At 44.1% G+C, this 23,088-nt stretch overlaps 1 protein-coding gene and 1 long non-coding RNA gene across 2 annotated transcripts; both read left to right on the top strand.

The window, feature by feature from the left end:
- The first annotated feature begins 808 nt into the window (after positions 1–808).
- LOC129526575 (uncharacterized) lies at positions 809–4,631 on the top strand. Its single transcript, XM_063698162.1, has 4 exons — positions 809–914; positions 2,257–2,428; positions 3,958–4,090; positions 4,389–4,631. The coding sequence occupies exons 1-4, from the start codon at positions 809–811 to the stop codon at positions 4,629–4,631; spliced, it is 654 nt and encodes a 217-aa protein (XP_063554232.1).
- A 6,070-nt stretch (positions 4,632–10,701) lies between these two features.
- Positions 10,702–22,344, top strand: LOC129526560 (uncharacterized). Its single transcript, XR_008671229.2, has 3 exons — positions 10,702–11,111; positions 19,990–20,143; positions 20,586–22,344. It is a non-coding gene; the product is annotated as an uncharacterized lncRNA (long non-coding RNA).
- The last annotated feature ends 744 nt before the right edge of the window (positions 22,345–23,088 follow it).

Below are 23,088 nucleotides of genomic sequence, written 5' to 3'. Positions count from 1 at the left end.
TTTCCCAGGAAGTCTCAGAGCACTATTAGGGAATGGCCCTTAAATACATGAAGTGCATGTATTAATTCCCAGCCCACCTCCTTCACCCTACATAAAGTGCAGAAAGGGTCAGGGTGTCACAGGGCCCATTTCCTTCAATGCGTCTGTGGGAAGGACGTGTAGGGGCAGCCCACGATAGCTCAGAGAATGAGACCGGCTTCAGCTTGACCCTTTTTGCTCCAGGAAAGCATGATGTGGATCATATCTTACTTTACTCTCATAGAAATTTGCTGCTTCCTCCCGTATAAATAACTAATCGTGAGCAGCAGTGTGCTCCCTGTCAGAGCCTGATCAGGACCATAGAGGCAAGTGGGACTCAGCCTGGGTCTTCATGGCTGTGGGAGCCATTACTGCTCTCTCTATTCCAAGTGGAACAGTCCTGGTGTAAGGGTCCTGTTTCAGTGTCTGTGAGCATGAATGGGTGTGCATGTGTGCACACGTGCATAAGAAGCTTGTATCCTTTCTTCTTCTAGTGAAAGGAAATTCCCTGTACCTGGGGACTGGGGGAGATAGTGAGGTGTTGGGGAGCAAGAGAGACTACAGGAAAAGATGAGGATGCTGAGACCCACCAGCCTGTTTGTCCTCACCCTCTCCATCTGCTGAAAGGTGCATATTGGGCGTAGAATTGTCTCCAGCCCACTTCATTGCACCAGGTCATCCCAGTTAGCCTGACTGTCCTGTTTGCAGGTCAAGTATAGAGGGAATTTTGCCACAGTAAAACATGTTCTATTTTCAAGTCATATGTGAAGAAAAAATAAATGAAGGAAGGATGGGGAAAAGACCAAATGCTGCCAAGTGTCCACTACAAGCTCTGGTTTTCTGCGGGGGCCACTGGAAGGTGTACAAATTGTTCACCATAAGCCAAGGACACAAACGTGTGTGTGCGTGTGTGTGTGTATGTGTGTTTGATGTCTTAGCACAGCTCGTGTTGGATGCTTGTGATGGTTCTATTTATAAACTTTGTGCTCTCAGATGGGACAAACAGAGGCACTTCTTTCCTGCATTTCAAGTGTTTCATTTCCTTTTTAACATGTCTTTCAAATTAAGGGCATGCACACCAATGCATGGGCTCACTCTCATCTTACGGCAAGTTGGTCAGACTAGGGTTAGTTGTCTGAGAAGCATGGGTGGCCTTTGTCACAAACAAGAGGAGAAGCAGGTCAGGGAAGAAGAAGACTAAGGCCTAGCACTGTTGTTTTGGTGGCGTTGTTTGTTAGCTGACTGTCTACAAGGCACATGTTCTATCGAATATTCAGTGTTGGGTGCTGACTGTGTTACGAGCCTTGTACATAGGATTTAAACCCCAGAGCCACTCTGTGAGGCCAGAATTGCTTTGGGATCTTTCAGATGAGGGAACCAACGTGAAGGCTTTAAATCCTATGTCCAAAGCCACACAGCGAAACCAGAGTGAAATCCGGAGCATTTGAATCAAGAGTTGAATCTTCTTTCCTCCCCGGAGGGAGAATCGCCCAGGGGCTGAGTGCAAGGGGAAAGGCTAGTTCTGAGGGGAAGAAGCTGAGCATGTTGCGGCACAGGACTTAGAAAAATTTAGAAGCATCTGCAATTGTTTTCCAGGGGAAGATACCCAAAAACAATCCAGAGAAGGAAATAAAACGAGAAGAATAGTAAGGCAACATGGAGTATAAAAGTTGCTGCATTTAGGGCGAAGGAGAGAACCTCTCTGCTCCGTGGCGATATTAAAGCTATCCCCAAGAACGGGAGGTGGGAGTGGCCTGAGGGACGACTCCTCCAGCTCTGCTCACTGCCAGCTCCGGGCTGCACAGGGCTGAGCCGGCGCCAAGAATGCCCTCTTCTGGTGATATTCTCGAAGCCCAGGAAGATAGCAAGGCAGCCGAGACCTGTGTTTTCCAGATCCTGGGTAGATTCCCTTGTCAGACGTGGTTCTACTTAAGCAAATATCACTACCTTCTCTTTTTCCTCCTCAGCCCTCAAACTAGTGATAGGGAAATTATTTCAATAAGGTAAGCTGTACCTTAGTAGAGTTTGCTTCCTTTTTTTTTTTTTTTTAACCCCGAATAATACTCTCTATGTCATCTGTATATTTATGATAGCTCAAAGACATGGGTGTGTGGATCTAATTAAAAATGTGAAAGGGTTTAGCAGCCTGCTGCTTCCCTGCAACTCTCTGGTTGCCAAATCTTGGCAGCCGTGTTGAACTTGAGCCAAGCGTTTAGTCCTCAGCTGAACTGCTGCCAGCCTGCGCACGGCATTGTGGGGCGAGAGCCGGAGGGGCTGCACTGCACCGAGCTTGCACAGGGCGAGGCGGGGGCAGGACCTGGGACCCAGCCACCCCGGAGGAAACCGGAGAGGAAGCCAGCTTGGTCTTGCTCTCTGCCTCGTCCCAATCCCCGGCTCTTACCAAATGCAGGTAGGACCAGCTAGGCCAATTTGGTGACCGGGTAGGGCTTCAAGCTACTAGGTGGGAAATCGTCCCTACAGTTTTGCTTTCATTTAGTCGAAATCGGGCCTTTTCAGAGGAGAAACAGTTCTCCACTCTCTTGCAGTAGTTTGGGCCTGAGTTTCAACAGTCGGATGGGGCATTTCTATTGAGTTCTCTGCTGTCAGTCTGAGCTTTCCTTGATAGCTTGGCAATTGTTCTGTGTCTTCTCTCTGAAGCAGCTGAGTCCAGCACAGGGTTTCTCAAACCCTGTCGTGCACACATGTCACTTGGGAAATCTTGTGAAAATGCAGGTTTCTGAGTCTCCCCGGGGAAAGGGGAGAATTCATGTTGCCAAGATCAGAACTGACTAGAACAGCTTACGTTCCACATTATGACTCCAGACTGGAACTTTTGTGAATTCAAGGATGTTAGGCTCTGGAAAAGTACATCTTGGTGATTTGCTGTCAGAGGGAAAAACAATTCAAAGAACTCAGCATTCTCCACAATATGTTGACAAAAATAAGGGGAAAAAAAACCCATCAAGGGCATGGGTCACTTTTTATTTTTTCGAAATGTACCAGCTACAAGCAAATTAAAGAGGAAGAAAGGGTCGTATTCTTTGTATACAGAACACCCTCCTGCAGAGTGAAAATTCAACCCTAAAAAGATCTTCTAATATACTTGAGGGGCTGAGAGAGAGGATGAGGGGGAACTTTGCCTTTTAACTTTATATCTTGTGTATTGTTGATTTTTCATGATGATGCATTTCTTTCATAATTAAAAGAAGAGGCAGCAGCTGCAAGACGGCCCAGGAGCCTTCTTGGCAGTGACCTTCCCCAGGGCAGCCCACCAGGATGGGGAAAGTATGGACTTTGAAACCACTTTGTCCTGGAGTGGAAGCAGGCTCTGGCATTAAGCTTGGGGAAGTTGGCTAACATTGCTGGGTCTTTGCAATTTCATCTGTGCAATGGAGCAATGGGGCCTTCATTGCGGCACAGCTGTGGGTGCCGCAGACATGTTTGTGCGGGGCTCATACCCAGAGGTCCTTAACAGGCGTTTTAAAAATTCAGAGTCTCTCTCCGATGGGGTTAGGACACTATTCCAGATAGAATTTCACCCTGGCAGACTGCTTCTGAGCACAGATATGTTCCAAAACCTCCGGATAGGAGCTAATCACTTTAGAAGTCACAAAGCCTCTGTTCATGATATTAGAGGAGCTCCCCAAAAACGAGGCCTTGGGGAATAGCAGTGAATTTTCTCTTTCTTTTCAAATGGCAAATTTATACATATGAAAAGTCTAAATGACATGGCAAATAAATCACAAGTAGTCATAATTTAGCCGGTCACTTTTATTATGAAACAATAAAAAGCATGCAGTCGGGACGATGGAGGGAGATGCAGGCTGTGGGGCCCCTGTGCAATTAGGGGGCTGATACTTCCTTCATATCCTAAGTTGGGATGGCATGTCGCTTGCTTTGTGGTTTGGAATAATGCAGAACTGGCTGTTTCTATCACAGAAAGAGGGAGAGGGCGTGTGCCGCTGAGAATCAGGATATTTCCAGGAGAATTTCACTCCAAGAGGCTTTCTTGAATCTCACTCCTAACACGTGGGCAGATGATTGTCTAAACCACCGAGGGATGATGCTGGAGGTAAACATCTATTTAATTAAAGAAAATCTCCCTCTGCACCCCAACTCCGAAAACGCCCCGCAGTTGAGAAACACACACACTCACCCACACTCACACACACTCACCCACACTCACACACACACGCACCCCCACACACTCTCACACATACTCACACATACACTCACACACTCACCCACACTCACACACACACCCCCACACTCACCTACACTCACACACACACTCTCTTACACATGTATTTGTAAAAAAAAAGCCCCCTGGTGACTGAGTCCTTCGGTCCACCTGCCTTTGTTAATTCCAGGTTACAAACACCTTAATCTCCATCACCCTTCTTCCAAGAATGTGTGACCACAACCCCTTCGCTCTTCCAAGCAACCTTTGCTCCAACTTAATATTCCGGTGCTTTCGGGAACAACATTTTAAAATAAACCATTTTGGCACCTTGTCAAAGTCTTGTCTAAATTCCTTCATGACAACCTCTCTCAGTGAGATTTTTAAAACCAAAGGGAGCTGGGGGCAGGGAAAAGAGGAGTTCCCCGTTTAGAGTCCTAATTTCAAACAGTATCAAATAAGAATGTATGTATTTCTCCCGCCCCCTCTGTAGTTCCCTCCTGTTCCCACAGGGTATCCTCAGCCCACCTCTATCCTTCAGTCCATATCTTTATTGTCCCCTCCATGGGGTCTGGTCATCTGGGTCAGTGGGAAAGGGTCACTGGCCACTGGACAAAGAAAGGCTGGGCAGGGATGGGGCCTCGGGCAGGTGTTGAAATGTAGTTCCTGGTGTTTGGTAGTAATCACTGCAAAACAATCCTGTTTGCTCCATTCCTATCAACAACCTGCTCTCCTTGGTCTGTTGCTAAGAGACCAGCCTGTTGTTTACAAGATCCTTGGTGGCGTAGACTTCCATAATTTATAATTTATTATCTTAGTGTCAAAACTTGTGTTGGTTTTTATTTTATTTCACCATAGATCCAATTATAGTTAGATACAACAAAGGTCATGCATCTGCCGGTGGCACAGTGACTGCACCAATAGTATCCCTCACCACCCCTAAGTTTAGGTGCTGCAGAAGAAAATGCTATTATTAACTGAAGATGAATATCATTTTTTGTCCATTAACTTCATGCATTATATGAGTGTTCAGGTCAATGGATTCCCTCAAGATTTGCTCACTACTGAAAACGTGTTTCTGTCCAACCAAGAAGGAAATGAATTGAAATGATTTCAATTATCACAAGAAAGGAATTGAGTTTTCTTGCTGTACAGTTCAACACGTATTGACTCACCTCACCAATCCTCTCCCCGCAAAGTTCAGGGCCATAGACATTTATCCAGCACTAGACATTACTCTGGAACCACCGTAGGGCTTTGTGGATCCACAAAACCACCTTGTGAGGACATTCTCTACTTAGAATAATTCAATGAATTCAGAAAGGAAGTGATGGCACAGAAGAAAGGGTCATTGGAGTAAAACAGCTCAGTCTCAACATATCAGCTAAGAGAAGAAGAGAAACAGTAAAAGTGTTAAGATCATTGCCAACATGTATTGTATCAGGCACAAGGCTAAGTGTTTAATCTGGAATAACTTATTAAAAGGTACTGACAGATCTATGAGGAAAATTCTAGTATTAGTCTCATTTTTACAGACAACAAAATCAGAGCTTTCTACCTTAAGTAAGGCACTCAACGATGCCTAGCTATTAAGTGACAGGATGGAACTCAGGCTGAGAGACTCTAGGGCCATTTTTTATTCTCATCGAAATTTTTAAAATATGTATCAGCCTGGGCTTTGGAGTTTTTTTGTCTGTTTAAGAAGAGTCCCACATACATTTGATGAAACAGGGCAATGAGCATAGATTCCAAAACCTTATCACCACGTTATCCTCTACAGAGTCTTCATCATCTCGTAGAAACCACAGAGCATGAGAAATTTCTAGGAAGGGCATTCTATTTTCCCCATCAGAGGGCCTGGAAAATTCTAATGCCATTTTACTGGGAATTAAGCTTGTTGTTTTCCAGAAAGCAATTATGGCAATATTTCATACCAGCATTTTGCATCACTTAATTCCTGCCTGCTCCCTGGTGGGTCGTGGCCAGGACAGAATACTGTGCACAGATCTCCTGAACCCTCTCTGGTTGGGGTTGGCAGACTCATTTTTAGTACAGTGATGGAAAGAGATGAATAAACAAGCTAGGAACTATGGACCATCAAAGAAGCAGTCATGACATTGACGATGACTGAACCACTTCTCAGGCCTGTCTATTTGCTTTTCCTCCCCCAAGCAGGACATTGTTCTCACTCAGAAGTGCAAACCCTTAGACTGGAACCCACGGGCAGACCCCAGTCAATAAAGGAGTGGAGTGCACATCCCTCAGTTTATTTTCTGAGGCCACTTCTCTGAGACTAGAACCTTCCTGAGGGTGCAGATGGGGTCCTCTTCATCTTGGTAGCTGTGCACATCCATTTAAGATTCAGAATCAGTAGTTTGGGGTTCAAGTTCTCATCTACCACTTAGCAGCCTCGTGAACTAAGGCAGGTTTTAAACTCTTACGTTCCTAGTTACGACATTTGTAAAAATGGTGATGATAATACTGTCTTCTTCACAAGGAAGAGAGGATTAAAATGAACAACAAATGCAATGTGAAATTGGAGATGGAACTAGATAAAAGTGATTAACATCATTACTCAAATGCCAGGACCAGTAAAATGCCTGACAAACAATAGCCTCTCATTCAGCAGCATGTGTAGCTATGAGATCGTAGTCAGTCTATGTGTGCCAACACTATGAAGCATTGGGATCCAGAGTTGGAAGACAGACCATTTCTGCCAATTGTTCACAGCACATGGAGGAGAGGAATGTGTAAGCAGTTACCCAGAAATATACATACACTTCTATGGAGACCAAGATTGAGACGTGACCTGTAACGCATTAACTTTTAACTCTTATGCCTCATTTTCTTCATCTGAGAAATGATTCAGTCATCATTAAGTCATGACAGCTTCTTTGATGGTCCATGGTTTCTAGCTCATTTATTCATCTGTTTCCATCACAGCAGTGAAAAGGAGGCTGCCAACCCCAAGCAGAGAGGATTCGGGAGATCCACGTATGGTATTCTGTCCTGGTCATGACCCTGCGAGGGACATAACTGCCTTGTCACCTGGACAATTGAGAGAAGAATATCACATGCCATGTTTCACTCAGGAAGCACTCAGTGCCTATGGGGATGGGAAGTGAAGAGTGTCTGGGGACGCTGTCCCAACTGATCCTTTTTCACTGGCTTTTAATGGGGGTTTCTAGAAAGAGAAGCACTTATTCATTGATAAAAATAAAACATAATTAGACACAGCCTCCTCTGCCCCTCACCTGATGGAGTTTTCAGCAATATCAAGAAGAACCACCATACTGATAATGCAAATCTTGATTCCCTCTGCTCCATTTCACTCCCTTTTAGTCTCACTTTTGGTCCATAGCAATTCAGCAAGCTAAGGAGTCAGGAAGTAGTAAGGTCAGCCAACTGTTTCACCAGGGTGATGCCAGGTAATACCAGACAGTGTGATCAATGGATAAAGGGAATGTGAATATAAAGAAGAAAAAAGCCCCTTGGCAACCAGAATGAGTTGGGCTAGAAATTGAACTCAGCAACTTTTAAAATCTGACCCAGGGCAAGGCAAGCTTCCTAAAGGTGACTTCATAGTGTCGGCATTAGTGTTCATTATATCACGTGGGTTAAGGTCTTAGAATAGAGGAGATGTTTGGCAGAAGGCAGCTGCCCTCCCTACCAAAGACTCTGAAAGACATGATGCTGTCAGAGGTTGTGCCATTGTCTATGATCATGGTCTCTGATTCAACTCCAGAAAGTCAAATCGAATCCATCGCCAAGATTTGGTTAGCCCTTCATCTCCTCTCAGATTCCTAATATCTAGCCAATGCCTCTACCCACTGCTTCTGGTTTTGTTTTTGTTTTTTATGGAAATAATAGGCAACAATGATCAGGACTAGGTCCATTTTAATTCAATTATCCCTTGCTGGACTCTAAAACTGTCCTCCTCTTGTCTTCCTGGAAAAACAGAATTGTCCTCCCTGTTGCCCAAGACAAGCCCCAGAATACCCACCCCCTGAATCCCCTGCATTAATATCTAAAACATACCCAGTCTCTTTCCTAAATATGTCTCCTCTCCACACAGTTCTATAGTCTCTAGGGTTATCACTACTAAAGACACCTTTCTGAACTAGAATGAAACATGCTCCTTATCTTCTTGTAAAGCTCTAAGTGTCCCCACATTTGATAAGACAAGACTCAAGCTTCTTAGCACAGACTTCCACTCCATTCCAAATCCCCATGTGCCCATATCCTCCCAGGCACCACTCCACCACAAACCCATTGAACCTGCGAAATGGAATTGCTTCTTGTTCTTCAAACACATCATGTTGGGCCATGACTTGGACTTCACATATTCAGGTTCTCATGCTTGGCATGACTTCTCCTTTCCCAGAAAATTCCTTTTCAGCCTTCAAGACATAACCCTAATGTTTCTTTTTCTAAATCCTCCTGGCTTCTCTGGGCAGTTAGGTCAGGTATGTTTCTCTTATTCATCTCTGTATCAAAAAAGCTGAACCCATAATAGAGTCTTAGTACTTGTGCCCTGACCTATCCCATTATCTTGAAGAACATTCCTGGGTCCTGCCTGGGACTTCCTTAATAGCCCCTAGATCTGGGTTTCTTTTTTGCCTCTTTCAGTGTTCTTCTTATTCTCCTTTCCAGGATTGTCTTTCTCTCCTAGCCATTAGATGTTGATGTTCCTCAAGGTTTGCCATAGGCCATTTAACATATCATAAATAATTTTTATATTATCTCATTTACATTATCTCCTGGGATCCCTCTGCTTCCCAGACTGCATTAACCACTCATGGTGATGACTCCGGAGCTTCATTCCCAGCCCTGATTATCCATAGACTCCAGACCTTTGCATTCATATATGTGATGACTGTCTTTAGACTTGGCCATATCACAGAGCCTTCAAACTAATATCTTCGGTTGGGTGTGGTGACTCATGCCTATAATCCCAGCACTTTGGGAGGCTGAGGAGGGCAGATCACTTGAGGTCATGAGTTCAACACCAGCCTGGCCAACATGGTGAAACCCCATCTCTACTGAAAATACAAAAATTAGCTGGGTGTGGTGGCAGGTGTCTGTAATCCCGGCTACTCGGGAGGCTGAGGCAGGAGAATGGCTTGAACCCAGGAGGCAGAGGTTGCAGTGAGCCGAGATCTTGCCACTACACTCCAGTCTGGGTGACAGAGCAAGACTCCATCTCAAAACAAAGAAACAAACAAAAAAAACCCAATATGTTCAAGCTGACTTTACTTTAGTTTCCCTATAACATCTTCGTCCCCAAATCTTTACTCCATTTTCAGTGTCCCCTGATTAATGGCATTACCACATACTTGATGCCCAACTGAGAAATTTAGATGTCTTTACCCATCCTTCCTCAACACCAACCCACCCATCTCATTAAAAAACGAGGCCTATGGATCCTATCTTTTCAATAGTTTTCATTTTTTTTCAATCTCTCCAACCCACTACCATTTTCCACCATTCTCTCAGTCCAGGTCTCATTATCTTTTTTTCTGGACTTCTACAACAAACTCCTAATTTATCTCCTACCTCTATTATTTCACCCTTCCTGTCTATTCTCTATTTCAGGGCCAGGACAATCTTTGCAGATCTTTACAGAATGATCAAAACACAAACTTTATTGTGTCATTTTTATATGTGCAATTTCCCAATGGCCCCCCTTGCTGACTTGAGGTAATTCTCAGAAACCTCTGCCTGAATCACAGAGATTTTGGTCTGGTTTCTAAATAGCCTGTAGTCTCTGTGCCTTGCACCTCTGAGCCTTGCAGCCATATTGGGCTATTCTTAGTCTTTGCACTGGGCTCTTCTCTCTCTAAGTCTTTACCTTCCATCAAATACACTGAAATATGTATTTTTGGACAGATTATGAATGTCCTCCTTTTTATTGAGATCAACTACAGGATTAACTTAGCAGTACTTGGCTTCAAAAAATGTTATATCAGTCTCTTTCCCCATCAGTCTGATGTTTCATCCTCTTTTCTTGGATATCCCTGAGTTCACATCTTCTGAATTGTACTTGTTTCTTTTTGAGGCTCATGTAGGGGCTTGTTTCAAAGAGATACTCTGTATTCTATCATGGCTGTAAGAAACTTAGGAGTCCTGTTCTATGCCCAAGGCTCTGCTTGTTGAATGCACATGTAATTGAGCCACACAATTGGGGCTTCCTATTTGATGTCACATTGCCATAGTAGGCAATGATGAACTATCCTAGCAGATCCTCTAAACTATTCTTTCACTGATTGCACATGATTCCTCTCTTCCCAATGTACTTTTGACAGTTTATGAGAGTAGATTTTGAATCATCCCCCAGATCTGAGTTCTTCCAAGGGAAGTAACTCCACTATGTTTTTGTTTAAAGTTTTCTGTCAGGCAAACTACATGTTAGCATCATACGTTTGTTCTGTTTTTTTTTTTTTTGTTTGTTTGTTTGTTTGTTTTTTGCAATTCTAGACCCTTGTGTCGGAAAGAGCAAATCCTCTAGCCCTTTGATCTTCACAATCCTTCAATTATCTTTCTGGTTTCCTTCTGTTGTCATTTAGGGTAAATACATATATTTGGTCTTTGTGTCCATCCATGAAAGGTAATCTCACTGTTCTTTTAATTATTTTTAGATCCGTTGGCTGAATGCCTTTTAGTTTGCATACATGCATCTCATACCGCACAGCCCAAATTTCTACAACTTGTCCAGGTGCAGTCTCCTCAGAACTACAAAGCAAGAAAAGATCACCTTTGGGCTCAGGAACTCACAGTCGTTCTTCCTCTCCCAGAAGGCACAATGACCAGGACAGCACCGAGCTTTGCAACCATATTGAACTCACCACCAACTCAGCACATTCAGCTCAATCAGTCAAAATCGTCTTTTCCTGCTGGTAAATAACACTGAAATGTAAGTGCCAGCTGTTAGTCTTTCTTATCTGGAGTCTTCTTCCCAAGTTTTTATTTTTTGTGAAAGCATTGTGTTCTCAGCAGTTATTTTGGTCTCCATATTTTATAGCCAACCCCTTTGATTTAAAATATTACGGAAGGCTCTGCTCCATCCCTTTTTCTTCCTAAACTGATTTTTGCAAAACCCTTAATCTGGGCTTGAAGGAAACACAATATTTTCCTACACAATTTTACTTTTTTTTTTTTTCAGATGAGTCTCACTCTGTTGCACAGGCTGGAGTGCAGTGGTGCAATCTCGGCTCGCTGCAACCTCCGTCTCCCGGATTCAAGCGATTCTCCTGCCTCAGCCTCCCGAGTAGCCAGGACTACAGAAATGCACCACCACATCCAGCTAATTTTTGTATTTTTAGTAGAGACGGGGTTTGCCTGTGTTGGCCAGGCTAGTCTCGAACTCCTGACCTCAGGCGATCCACCCACTTCGGCCTCCCACAGTGCTGGGATTACGTGAAGAGAAAGAATGAGAAATGCATCTGAGCCTCACTCCACCAAAACAACACACTTTCCCACCTCTCACTCCACTCCAATGAATGTCTATGAGTTTTTAGACTCCCTGTCAATGGTCTTAGGTAAATGCAGTAGTATCTGCTTTTTAGAATTTATAAGACAAGGGCCATGCTGGGTGCAGTGGCTCATGCCTGTAATCCTAGCACTTTAGGAGGCTGAGGCAGACAGATCACCTGAAGTCAGGGGTTTGAGACCAGCCCAAAATGGCAAAACCCCGTCTCTATTAAAAATACAAAAATTAGCCGGGCGTGGTGGCATAAGCCTGTAATCCCAGCTACTCCAGAGGCTAAGACAGGAGAATCGCTTGAACCCAGGAGGCGGAGGTTGCAGTGAGCCAGGATTGCACCACTGCACTCCAGCCTTGGTGAAAGAGTCAGACTCTGTCTCAAAAAAAAAAAAAAAAAAAAAAAAAAAAAAAAAAAAAGAAGACAATGGCCAGTGCCTTAAAATGAGCAGAAAATTTTCTGTCAGGTATCCTTGGATCCCCTTCCTCTCCTGCAGCATATTGGGCTTACTTTTGCTCATTCCCTCATGCCTTAGCTTCTTCATCTGTCAAATGGATAGAAAATACTCTTTTAGTCCTTTGTGTAGGAAAAAGTGATACTGGCTCCAGAAGTTTCTTGTCAACTCTGAAGCACTATATAAACAAATCAGGCTGCCACCAGTAATCAAAAAAGGAAGGTCTAATACCTCAGGCTTATAACTTGTATAGTAAATTTCTAGTTTAAGTTGTTCAACTAAAAAAGGAGGAGAGGACATTTGGTTAAGAGAAAATGAGATTTCAAACACATTATGGTCAAGTTTAAATGGTATTGTTTGTTTCATTTTGCTAATGGAAGAAGGTCTAGTATTTTTCAAGAGTCAGTCATTGGGAACCAGCCCTTAATTGCAGAGTGTTATGGAAAGATCCATGGTGTCTAGGGTCTGTTGGGGAGTTTGAGGAATTCTACAGCAAGAGCATTGTGCTCCAAGAGTACACAGTGGAGCTGGGGCTATCGCACTCCCATAAAACAGACAAAATCGGACTCAGAACACAGCTGTATTAGTCCATTCTTACGCTGCTATAAAGACATACCTGAGACTGGGTAATTTATAAAGGAAGAGGTTTAATTGACTCACAGTTCTGCAGGGCTGGGGAAACCTCAGGAACCTCACAATCATGGCAGTAGGAGAAGGAAACACATCCTTCTTCACATAGTGGCAGCAAGGAGAAGTATGAGTGAAGTGGGGGGAAAGCCCCTAAAAAAAACATCAGATCTTGTGAGAATCACTATCATGAGAACAGCATGGGGGTAACTGCCCCCATGATTCAATTACCTCCAACCAGGTCCCTCCCATGACACAATATGTGGAGATTATGGGAACTATAGTTCATGATGAGATTTGGGTGGGGACATAGCCAAACCATCAACAGCTATCAACAGCTTTGTTAGCATCCAGAGAAGGCTGAAAGAGGAAGAAGAGAAAGATGTGGGGCCAGCACAGAAGACTTCCTGGAGTGACTGTGGCCCCACCTGGGTGCACAGGGGTCACAGCAGTCAGAGAGCATAGCAGAGAGAAGGCACTCCTGTGTGAGACCTCCAGGTGAAACTGGGGTGGGGGTGGAAAGAGTATTTATAAGAGATGAATAAACAGATTAACAAGGAAGGAAATTTATTGGGCTTTGAAAGTCAAATGCCATAGCAGCTTGAATTTGATCATTTGATCTGTAGGGAAAATGGGGAGTAGGGGACATTGGAAGGTGGAAAGGCCTAAAAAGCTCACCTTGAAAATCCATCAAGACATTCTTTAAATTTAAATGTAAAAATGTTACTATACCAATACTTATGGCCCCTTTTCCGAGAAAGCCCTCCCCGTGTCTCTTCCCTGCTAATTCCTGGCCATCTTTCTGGCCTTAACAAGGTGCCGTTTTCTCCACCAGCCCTACCCAAACATCTCTCCTTCTCACAGAGGTGGGTCACCCAGAGTGGTCCAAACTTCCCTCATCAAAACAGCCTTTACACATCCTGTGGCTTACAATTTCTTCCTACCCTTGTGACCCTCCTCTTCTTTCCCTATTTAACATTATGAAAACTCTCATCAGTTTGCATCCAATGAATCCTCACCTACTCTGTGCACCTTGTCCCACAAGCCTCCCCTGATTGTAAACCCTCCACAGAGGTCTCGGATGACACCTTGTGAGCCACCAGGCTGTGGGGAGACTCCTCTCTTCCCTCATCAATGTCTTTACCCAGTGAGGTTAAGAAAGCCAGGGCAGGCTGAACTAGGAATTCCCTTGGTTCTAACAGAAAATATGGTCACTTTAAATGACCTAATTGTCCTGTCTAAACACTTCTCTCCTGGGATAATTGAAAATGCTCTTTTAGTCTAGCTCACAATTCCTCGCCTCCAGGCCCCCAGGGTTCCAGTGGGCGGGTGGTGGGAGTCCATTAGTCACTCACCTTCTGCCCTTTCTGGTCTCAGCTGGGCTCTTATCACCTGTACCTGGGCCTCCTGGTCTCAAGAGGTCCATGACTGCCTCTGTGTAAGCTCCAGCAAAAGATGGTGAGGTTCAAGCAATTGCCTTTCTTATTCTAATGAGCCTTGCTTCTAACAGAACATGAGAAGGGTTAGTGTGAGTACTCCAGAAGGAAAGAAATTAAAGGAGAGAAACAATAAATTAATGTAGTAGAGTGGGCAGAAAAAAATGCTTAGATATGAGATATTCCTGGTTTAACTACATGACTTTCCCATGTGATACGGTCTGTCACACCTTGAGCCTCCTTATCTGTAGAATGGAGGTACCAGTTCACACTCTGCTGTGAGACTGGAATTTGTATGTGATGCACCTGGCATAGTGCCTCAGACACAGGCCCTAAAATTGGTACCTAGTCCAATGGTGGTTGTCATTATACCAAAGAGTACCAATGACTTTAAAAGCTGAGGTTTCTAGCCTTATCAGGACCCACATCTAGAGAGGGTAGAGTTGTATTTTCCATACCTATTAGAAGTGGAGTCCTCCAATGTTTACCTCTTGGGCATTTTATAGAATTGAATGGTTTGAGGGGGCACTGAGACCCACCCCCTCTTCAGGTTACTCATACACTGTGTTGAAAATAAAGAAATCCATCTAAAAAAGGATAAGTGAGTCCTTCTTACAATGGCCACTCTTAGAAAATATTAAGCCACTTCCCTGGATAATAAAGGAGCAACAGAGAAGTGAACACATTCATGGTAGATTCTCATCCTAAGAGAGCAGCACTAAACCCTCTCCCTCCTGTTGTCAATGCCTCTTCAATTTAAAGAATGAACTGCACCTCATAAGAATCGAATTTGCTTATTGATTAATCCATATATATGCAGCACTTGATACCATAAGCCATCATGCTGGAATACAATGTGCTCTGAACTACAGGTGTCTAGTCATTTTAAGTATAAAAATTAGGTAATTATAGCCAGAAGTATTCATTAAAATTTGAAAGTAGATAAATAAAAGAGAACATTGATATCTAGTCATTAAACTTCCACAAATAAAATGTGAAATGAGAAAAAAATGAAACAAAACAAAATCCTTCCTATTATCTTCCCCTCAAATCTTTTTTTTTTTCCTTATGAATCAGATGCAGCATCTCCAGGGAATAGTTATTTCTTCCCTCTATGCATGAAGCAGAGCAGGTTGCGGGGACGGCGGTGTCCACCCGGGAATGGGGGAGGTCCCTAAAGCAGAAGGTGGCTCCATCACCTGCAATTCCCATCAGAAACCTACCTCAAAGGCTATAGGTCAGACATTGTTTATGGGGTAGGGAGAAGGGCAGGGCTGGGGGGAGCCCACAGTGTGTGATTCTCAAAATGTTGAAAAGGCCAGAGCACAAATACATCTCCACAATTACACTTTGACTTTCTATAAGTGCTGTTTGGAGTCTGAGGAAGTCAGAGAGAGAGGGTAGGTGCTGAGCCTGTGCTCACAAATTCTTCAGTGAAATGGGAAAAGACAAGTTAATGGTTAGTTGTCTCCACGTGGGTGGGTGCGGGTGGAAGGGCAGAGCTGGGAGATGGTAGGATTTCAACATCAGTTGAAAAAAACAGGCCACACAAGCTCCCCCCAGACCAGCTGACTTTCCCCCAGTGAATTCACCAGGGAAAAGGGATTTGGAGGCAAGATCTCATTACTAATTTTGTTAAAAACCCACCTGCGAACACAGTGAAATGAATAGTCCCTGGGGCTTGGGGGTTTTGGCTGTGTGCTCAGGTGTAGACAGACCTTAACCTCATCAGCTGCTTGACTTCGGGGCTCTTGATAAAATATGAGGTGTTCTTCAATATAAGGGGAATACGGATGCAGCTAGAAACCCAGCCCTGAGCTTGTGGATGGTCACCCCAGGCCAGCTCACAGTACCGATGTGAATCATCTGTGAGCAAATGATAATGAATGACAAAAACGGCTTGTATCCAGAGGCAAACAACCTCAGGAGGTTATTTTCACTACCTTGCCCATATTTACATGTGGGGTCATGCATCTGTTAGGACTTTCTGTCCGTGGCATTTATTATCTCACGTTATATCTGAACATTTCCGAGGTTTCTGGCTACAGAGGAGGCTGATCAAGAGGCTTAATCATGTCATCAAGGACCTGGTTCTTCTAAGTCTGTTCTTTCTGTATCCCTTGGTGTTGGCCCTGTCCTCAGGCTCCATGCCATGCCTTCCTCAAAATCCCCAGCTCTCCTTTCACTGCAGCAAAATGATTGCCATAGCTGTGTTCCTCACATCTTCCTATCACTCCACCCATAGACAAGGGGGGTCTACTTTTGTGGCTCTGTCTGGTGGCCAGTCTCTAAGGTGATGCCCAGTGATCCTTGCTTCTTGGTATTCACACCCTTGTGTAATCTCTTCCTTTTGAGTGTGGGACAGGCTTGGTGGCTTAATGATTGAGATGTCAGGTCCCAGATTAGGTGACGGTAGATGGTGACATGCTTTTGTTTTTCCATCCCTTCTCTGACTGAGTGAGCAAGCTGCCCTGTGGAGGCCTCAGGTGACCAGAAACTGACAACAGTCTCTACCCAATAACAAACAAGGAACTGAAACCTTCAGTCTAACAGCCCAGGAAGAACCAAGCCCTCCAACAGCCCCATGAGTGGGCCTGGAAGCAGACCCTTTCCTGGCCAAGCCTTGGGATGGCTGCAGGTTTAGCTGATACCTTGATGGTAGCCTGGGGGTAACCTGGATGCAGAAGTCCCAGCTAAGCAACCTGGAATTGCTGACCCACAAAACCTCGGGGATAAAACATGCTTGTTGTTTTAGTCCAAAAAGTCTTGGGGTAGTTGTTATGCAGCAAGATATAATAAGCACACTCCCACAGAAAAGGAAAGGTGTTTCTTTTTTCAAGTTCCAAGGTGTTTCTTCTTTTTCCAAGGACCGCATCCTTGATTCTCCTTGGCTCTGAATGCTGTATGTACATCTCTAAACCAAAGGTTGCATTCAGAGATAATGACTTTGAGATCTAGAGACAGGAGGGGCCTGGATTTGTGATAGAAGAGCTGGTCTTCTGTCTTAATGTTCCCTTACTTCCTAGCTGTGAGCTGGGATGAGTCACTGAGCCTCGCAAAAACTCCTCTTGCTCATCTATGCAGTAGCAGGTGAAATTATGTCCCCCAAAGAAACCAGGCCAAGTCCTGATCTCCACGCCTGTGAATGTGACTTTATTTGGAAATAGGGTCTTTGCAGAAGTAATTGCGGTCATCTGGATTTAGGATGGGACCCTAAGCCCAACAACTGGTGTCCTTGTAAGAGAGAGGAAAGGAAGATTGGACATACGCAGATATAGAAGAGACCCCAAACAAGAAGGCCATGTGAGGATGGAGGCAGAAATGGGAGTGTGGTAGCCACAAGCCAAGGAATACCAAGGACTGCCGGCAGACACCCAAAGCTAGGAGGGAGGCATGGGTGGGATTCTCCTTCACAGCCCCCAAAGGAAGTAACCCTGCTGCCACTTTGATTTTAGAGTTCTGCCTTCATACTATGACAGAGCAGGTTTCTATTGTTTTAAGCCACCGTGCTTTGGTACTTTGTTACAGCAGCCTTAGGAAGCTGTTAATAACACATATGGGTAACAATAATCGGTGCTGCAGTGAGATCATGGATGCACAAGTCAGAAGTCTATATATAATAATTGTAGTGACCTGATGGCCAGGGCACACCTATTCTATCCCCCTCCACAATGGGATTCAGTGTGCCAAGAAATGACCTCTTTGGCAGAGGCTGGAAGAGTTCAGATGTGATGAATAGAGGTGGATAGCAAATTTGAAAGCAGTTCAAATAGAAAGCATTGGATTTGGGGCCCAATGACCTGGGCTCACTTTCTTCTGACATTAGGCAAAATTGCTTCATAGCAATCAGCCTCAGTTTTGTCAATGCATGTAATAATAAACCAAACTTAAAACATTGTTACGGGGGGGCAGAAAGAAGAGTGAGAGGGTAGGAGAGAGAAAGAAGGGAGAGAGAGAGAGAGAGAGAGAGAGAGAGACAACGAGAGAATGTGCAGTTTTCTAGCACTTTGTAAGTGTCCAGTAAATGCTTCTGTATTCACTGAGCTATACTTTTGGTCTGTCTTTATTGACTGTCATACCGTCTGGCTCAAGGCTGCCCCATCATTCCTGGACACTGTTGATGAACTATATTCACAGACTAGACATTAAAAAGTGCACTTGATCATGTTACTCCCCACTGACTGGGCTTGGAAGAGGAGTAAGGGAAGGAGGCAAAGATGAGGGTTTAAGTCCACAGCTTCTTGGTGGCAGTGACCAATAAATGTGACCATCGCATGCTTGTGCTTAAGTTATTTTAAACATTCCCCATTGTCATAAGGACAAAATTCAGGTTTCTGTGATCTGGTCCACTTGCTTACTGGCCTCATCCCCCTTATTCCTCTCTTGTATTTTAGTTTCTGCAACACAGCCTGACCTGTCCTGATTGAATCAGGTTCTGCAGTTTCAATTATCATGCCTTGGCTTCTATTATTGCCACCAACTGGAATGTCCTTTCTCACTGACCACCTTTGTACTCTGCACACCGGTCTTCCCTCTCTCTTTCATGAGCTCCTTTTCTATCCCTTCCTCCTTGCCACCAAACCCCTAAGAACCACTAATGTTTTTTTACTTTCTTGATATTTTAGCCTTTTCCAGAATGTCTTATGATTAGAATCAGAAAGCATATAAATTTTTAACCACCTTTTACTTAATAATATGCATGTAAGTCTCCTCCATATCAATATTATTGCTGAATAATATTCCATGGTACAGATGTACCACAGTTTGTTCATTCCTTTACCTATTGAAGAACATCTTGATTGCTTCTAAGTTTTAGCAATTATCAGTAAAACCTTCTATGAATATTTGTGTGCAACTTTCTATGTGGACATGAGTTTTCAACTGCCTGCCTTTTACAATTAAGCTCAAATGCCACTTCCTCCAGGAAGCATTGCCTGATTCCCTGGGGTCTGCAACACTGATCTCCCTCCTGTTTCCAGTACTCCAATGCACCTGTTCCGCCATAGCACTTAGGGGACTGTACTACACTAACTGTTCCGTGTGTGTCACCACAGTGAGACTGTGGGCTCTGGAATGAGAGTCCATGCATCTTGGCTTCCACAACACCTATATTAAGTGGTCAAACATATTTGTTCACCTAAGCTTTGACTGAGCTTTCTTTCCTTGAGCCCGGTCCATCATTTTTTACCCAGTGCCTTTAAAGAGGCAATTCCTGGAGTTAGGTATCAAACAAGAAGCAAGGTCCAAGTGCTCCCTTGTGAGTCGTGACTTCTGGATCACAATTTAAGTGTGAAATTAACATTTGGTGAAAAAAGGCAGGACTATGAACCCTTAATGGGTTCAGAAATGGGGAAGTGGGGAGAATAGCAGTAGTCGTCTTCTGGGAATACTCGCTGGTGTTAGTTACGCAGAGAGCAAGTCAGCCCACTAGGGTTCTGGGAAGGAACCAGGAGCAGCAGAGAAGATAAAGTTACAAAGAACGAATCAAACATAAAAACATAAAAAAAATCAGAAAGGTTTTGTACAGATGTTAGAAATATAACACAAATTTGGCTCTGAGTTTCCTGGCAGCCCAAGCGCAGAAGGAAACATGATGAATTCCAATGCATGATACTCGCCAGATTAAAAAGGGAAAATGTCCTTCAGAAGCCTTTCTGTACCCTCTATTGAGCCTGGAGATTTATTTTCCCCCCCATGGGTGTTCACTAAAGGAACACTACGGCATGACATGGAATCCTTATCCTAACAGCAACAGGCCGTAGAACACTATTCTTTTCTTCTATTACTCCGTAGTGTGGGAAGATGGATGGTAAGCACAAAGTCTGTCTCTGAAAGCACGGGCGCTGTCTCTGAAGACAAATTGATCGTAACACAAGCAGACCCGGTGGAACGACCTCCATGCTGAACCCTCAGCTCCCCCTGCATTTGGACCATGGCCTGATGGAAGGTGCGAGAAACCCTGTGACCACGTTACAGCACAGGGGCAGCTTGGCCAGGCCACCCCTTGAGCCTAATTTTTCTCCCTGGCCAAAGGGGTCAGACTATTCCAGTGCTGTCTGCTCCCTGGCCTCCAGAGTAATCAAACACACATGTTTGGTGCTCCACTAATCAGGGAATGAAATAAAGCTAGATGTTTCCATATGTTGATTCAATTTACAAGCAAAAGTAAGTGTCAGGTAGGGGACACAACAGTAAGGGGTGAGCAGTGAAGAAATGGTTCCACGATGACGTTTTGTAAGGAGCAAAAAGATGAGGAAGAAAAGGGGAGACACAGCATTGAAGGCCAGGCCCTGTGCCAATTTATATTTGCCTATATATCTGTATCTCTCTCTGTCTTATCTAATCAAATACCAACAACAACCTGAGAACAGTTCTGTCTTCCGTCACAGATAAAGAGACTGATTTCAGAGTGGTACAGATCTACAACCACGTGAAGAATTGGATTTATATTCATCTGACTCCAGAAAGTTCCTGAGATTCCTCTGCTTCATCATCTTTCCCATGCCCTTTAAAACACGTTATCAAATAGCAACAGGTGGTGCAATAACTAGACAAATGATTCTCAGCCTTTTTCTTTGCCATTAGCTCTCCTGGAAGGAGAAGTGTTGGACATGTTTTCCTTGTCACCACCCCATGAACCTTCCATACCACAGGTATACTGTGTATTCAGTTATGTATCATCTGTACACCTGTTTCTAAAACATAGAAACTGTAAGAGCCCCCCATCCAAGAATCCATTTTAATCCTCTTGGTGATGTCACCTCCCAAAAATGCATATGCTCTGGAGTCAGTCACAAACACATTACGAATGCACGATCACTTAAGAATGTTACCAAAGTTTATAAATTTGAGATGATAATTCTATGTTATTTAGTTCATTTTAGAGATAAGTAAGAACCAGAGATTCCAGAGAGGTAGACCAAGCTGACAGAGCAAGGAAAGGCAGAGCGAGGCATGCAGCTGAAGCATCTGAATTCCCACTCTAGTGCTCCAGCTTAACCTGGATGATCAGTAAATGGTTGCTTTTCAATATGCTCTCAACACTTCCCACACTGCCTCCTTCATTAATAAAGGAATGGTATTTTGGGAGAAACCAGAATCTGCCCTGGGGCAATAGGAAGGCAGCAAAGCAACCTGCATTCAAGTCTTTGGGGGATTTTTTGGAAAGCAGAGTATATTAGTCTGCTATTGCTGCTGTAACAAATTACCATAAACTTAGTGGCTTAAAACAACACACATGTGTTGTCTTAAAGTTCTGGAGGTCAGGGCCCAAAATGGTTCTCATGGAGCTCAAATCAAGATGTCAGAAGGGCTGTGTTCCTTTGGAAGGCCCTTGGGGAGAATCTGTTCCATGCCTTCTCCAGCTCCTGGAAGTCACCTGCTTGCTTTGGCTGTGGGGCACTTCCAGCAACTGCATCACTCTAACCTCTGCAACCATAGCACGTCTCCTTTTCTGACTCTCACCCTCTTCTTTCTTTCCCTTATAAGGACAATTGTAGTCCAGGATAATCTCCCCATTTCAAAATCTTTACTTAATCACATCTGCAAAGTCCGTCTTGGCCTATAAGGGGACATACTTGCAGATTCCAGAAATTAGAATTTGGACGTCTTTGGGTGGCTGTTATTATGCCTGCCACACAGACCAATGCATACACAATGTGACCAATCCATCTTGATTTGTCTGAGACTATATTGGCTTTAAAGCTGAAAGTTCTGCATCCCAGGAATCGCCTCAGTCCCAGGCAATTCAGGACAATTCGTCGTCACCCTATGTGCACCTCCTATGTGCTCCTTCAACTTAGAGAGTTGGTATTTTCTCTCCTCTTCAGAGGACTAACTCCTTTTCACCTAAAGAGTACACAGAGGCTGGGTGTCGTGGCTTAGGCCTGTAATCTCAGTGCATTTGGGACACTGAGGCAGGAGGTTCACTTGAGCCCAGGAGTTTGAGACCATTCAGGGCAACATAGTGAGATCCTTTCTCTACAATTTTTTTTAAAAATTAGTTGGGCATGGTGGCACATGCCTGTAGTCCCAGCTACTTGGCAGGCTAAGGAGGAAGGATCCTTTGAGCCCGGGATTCAAGGCTGCAGTGAGCTATGATAGTGCCACTGTACTGCAGCTGAGGCAACAAAACGAGGCCCTGTCTCTAAAAATACAAAAAAAAAAAGAAAAAAAGAAAAGAATAAAAGGCTGCACAGAATAGACTGATGGACTGAAGGCTCTGTCCTTATCAAACATTTACTAAGTAATAATTACAAGTTTGCCTCCTACACTGGGTGACTTCTCAAATTCCAGGTCGAGGTCATATTCATTTCTGCTGTCATAGGGTATTGTTGGGTCCCCGGTGCTTATATGTGATTTGGGAAATGCTTGCCGATGTGAATTGAAGAGAAGGATAGACAAATGCTTGGTTGGGAGGATGGCAGGAGATGGTAATGGGTAGATGGGTGGATGGATGAAAATATGAATGGATGGCTAAGAACGATCAGTAAGCTGGGAGAGCATCTCAGATCCCAACAGCATCTAGCCACAAAGCAATTTATATTTAATTTGCATCATTGTATGTCACCCCAGATGGGGAGAAAGACAAGGAAATGAAAAGAGAGAAGAGAAGGAAGGAAGGAAAAGAGAGGGGATGGGAAGAAATGGAAGAGAAGAGAAAAGAAGGCAAAAGAGAAGAAAGACAAAAGACAACAAATGAGATGAATAGAGAAAAATAAAGACTAGAAAAGGAAGAGGGGAAAGGAGAGGAGAGGAAAGGAAGGAAAACTCATGGGTGGTCCCCAGCTTAGACCACATGCCCACAACCAGCTCTGGATCCCAGAGGTGGGACTATGCTGGAATTCCAGAGGAAGAGGCATGCAAGCCAAGCACAGGCCATTCCATCAGTTC

This window comes from Gorilla gorilla, chromosome 15 (assembly GCF_029281585.2).
Source record: "Gorilla gorilla gorilla isolate KB3781 chromosome 15, NHGRI_mGorGor1-v2.1_pri, whole genome shotgun sequence".
In the NCBI taxonomy this organism is placed as follows: domain Eukaryota; kingdom Metazoa; phylum Chordata; class Mammalia; order Primates; family Hominidae; genus Gorilla; species Gorilla gorilla.
This window is presented reverse-complemented; position numbering and strand designations above follow the sequence as displayed.

Coding starts and splice junctions, on each gene's coding strand:
- LOC129526575 (XM_063698162.1), top strand. CDS start 809: ATGGGGAAAAGACCAAATGCTGCCAAGTGTCCACTACAAGCTCTGGTT. Junction 915..2,256: donor CATAAGCCAAGGACACAAAC/GTGTGTGTGCGT, acceptor AACTGCTGCCAG/CCTGCGCACGGCATTGTGGG. Junction 4,091..4,388: donor ACCGAGGGATGATGCTGGAG/GTAAACATCTAT, acceptor TGTTAATTCCAG/GTTACAAACACCTTAATCTC.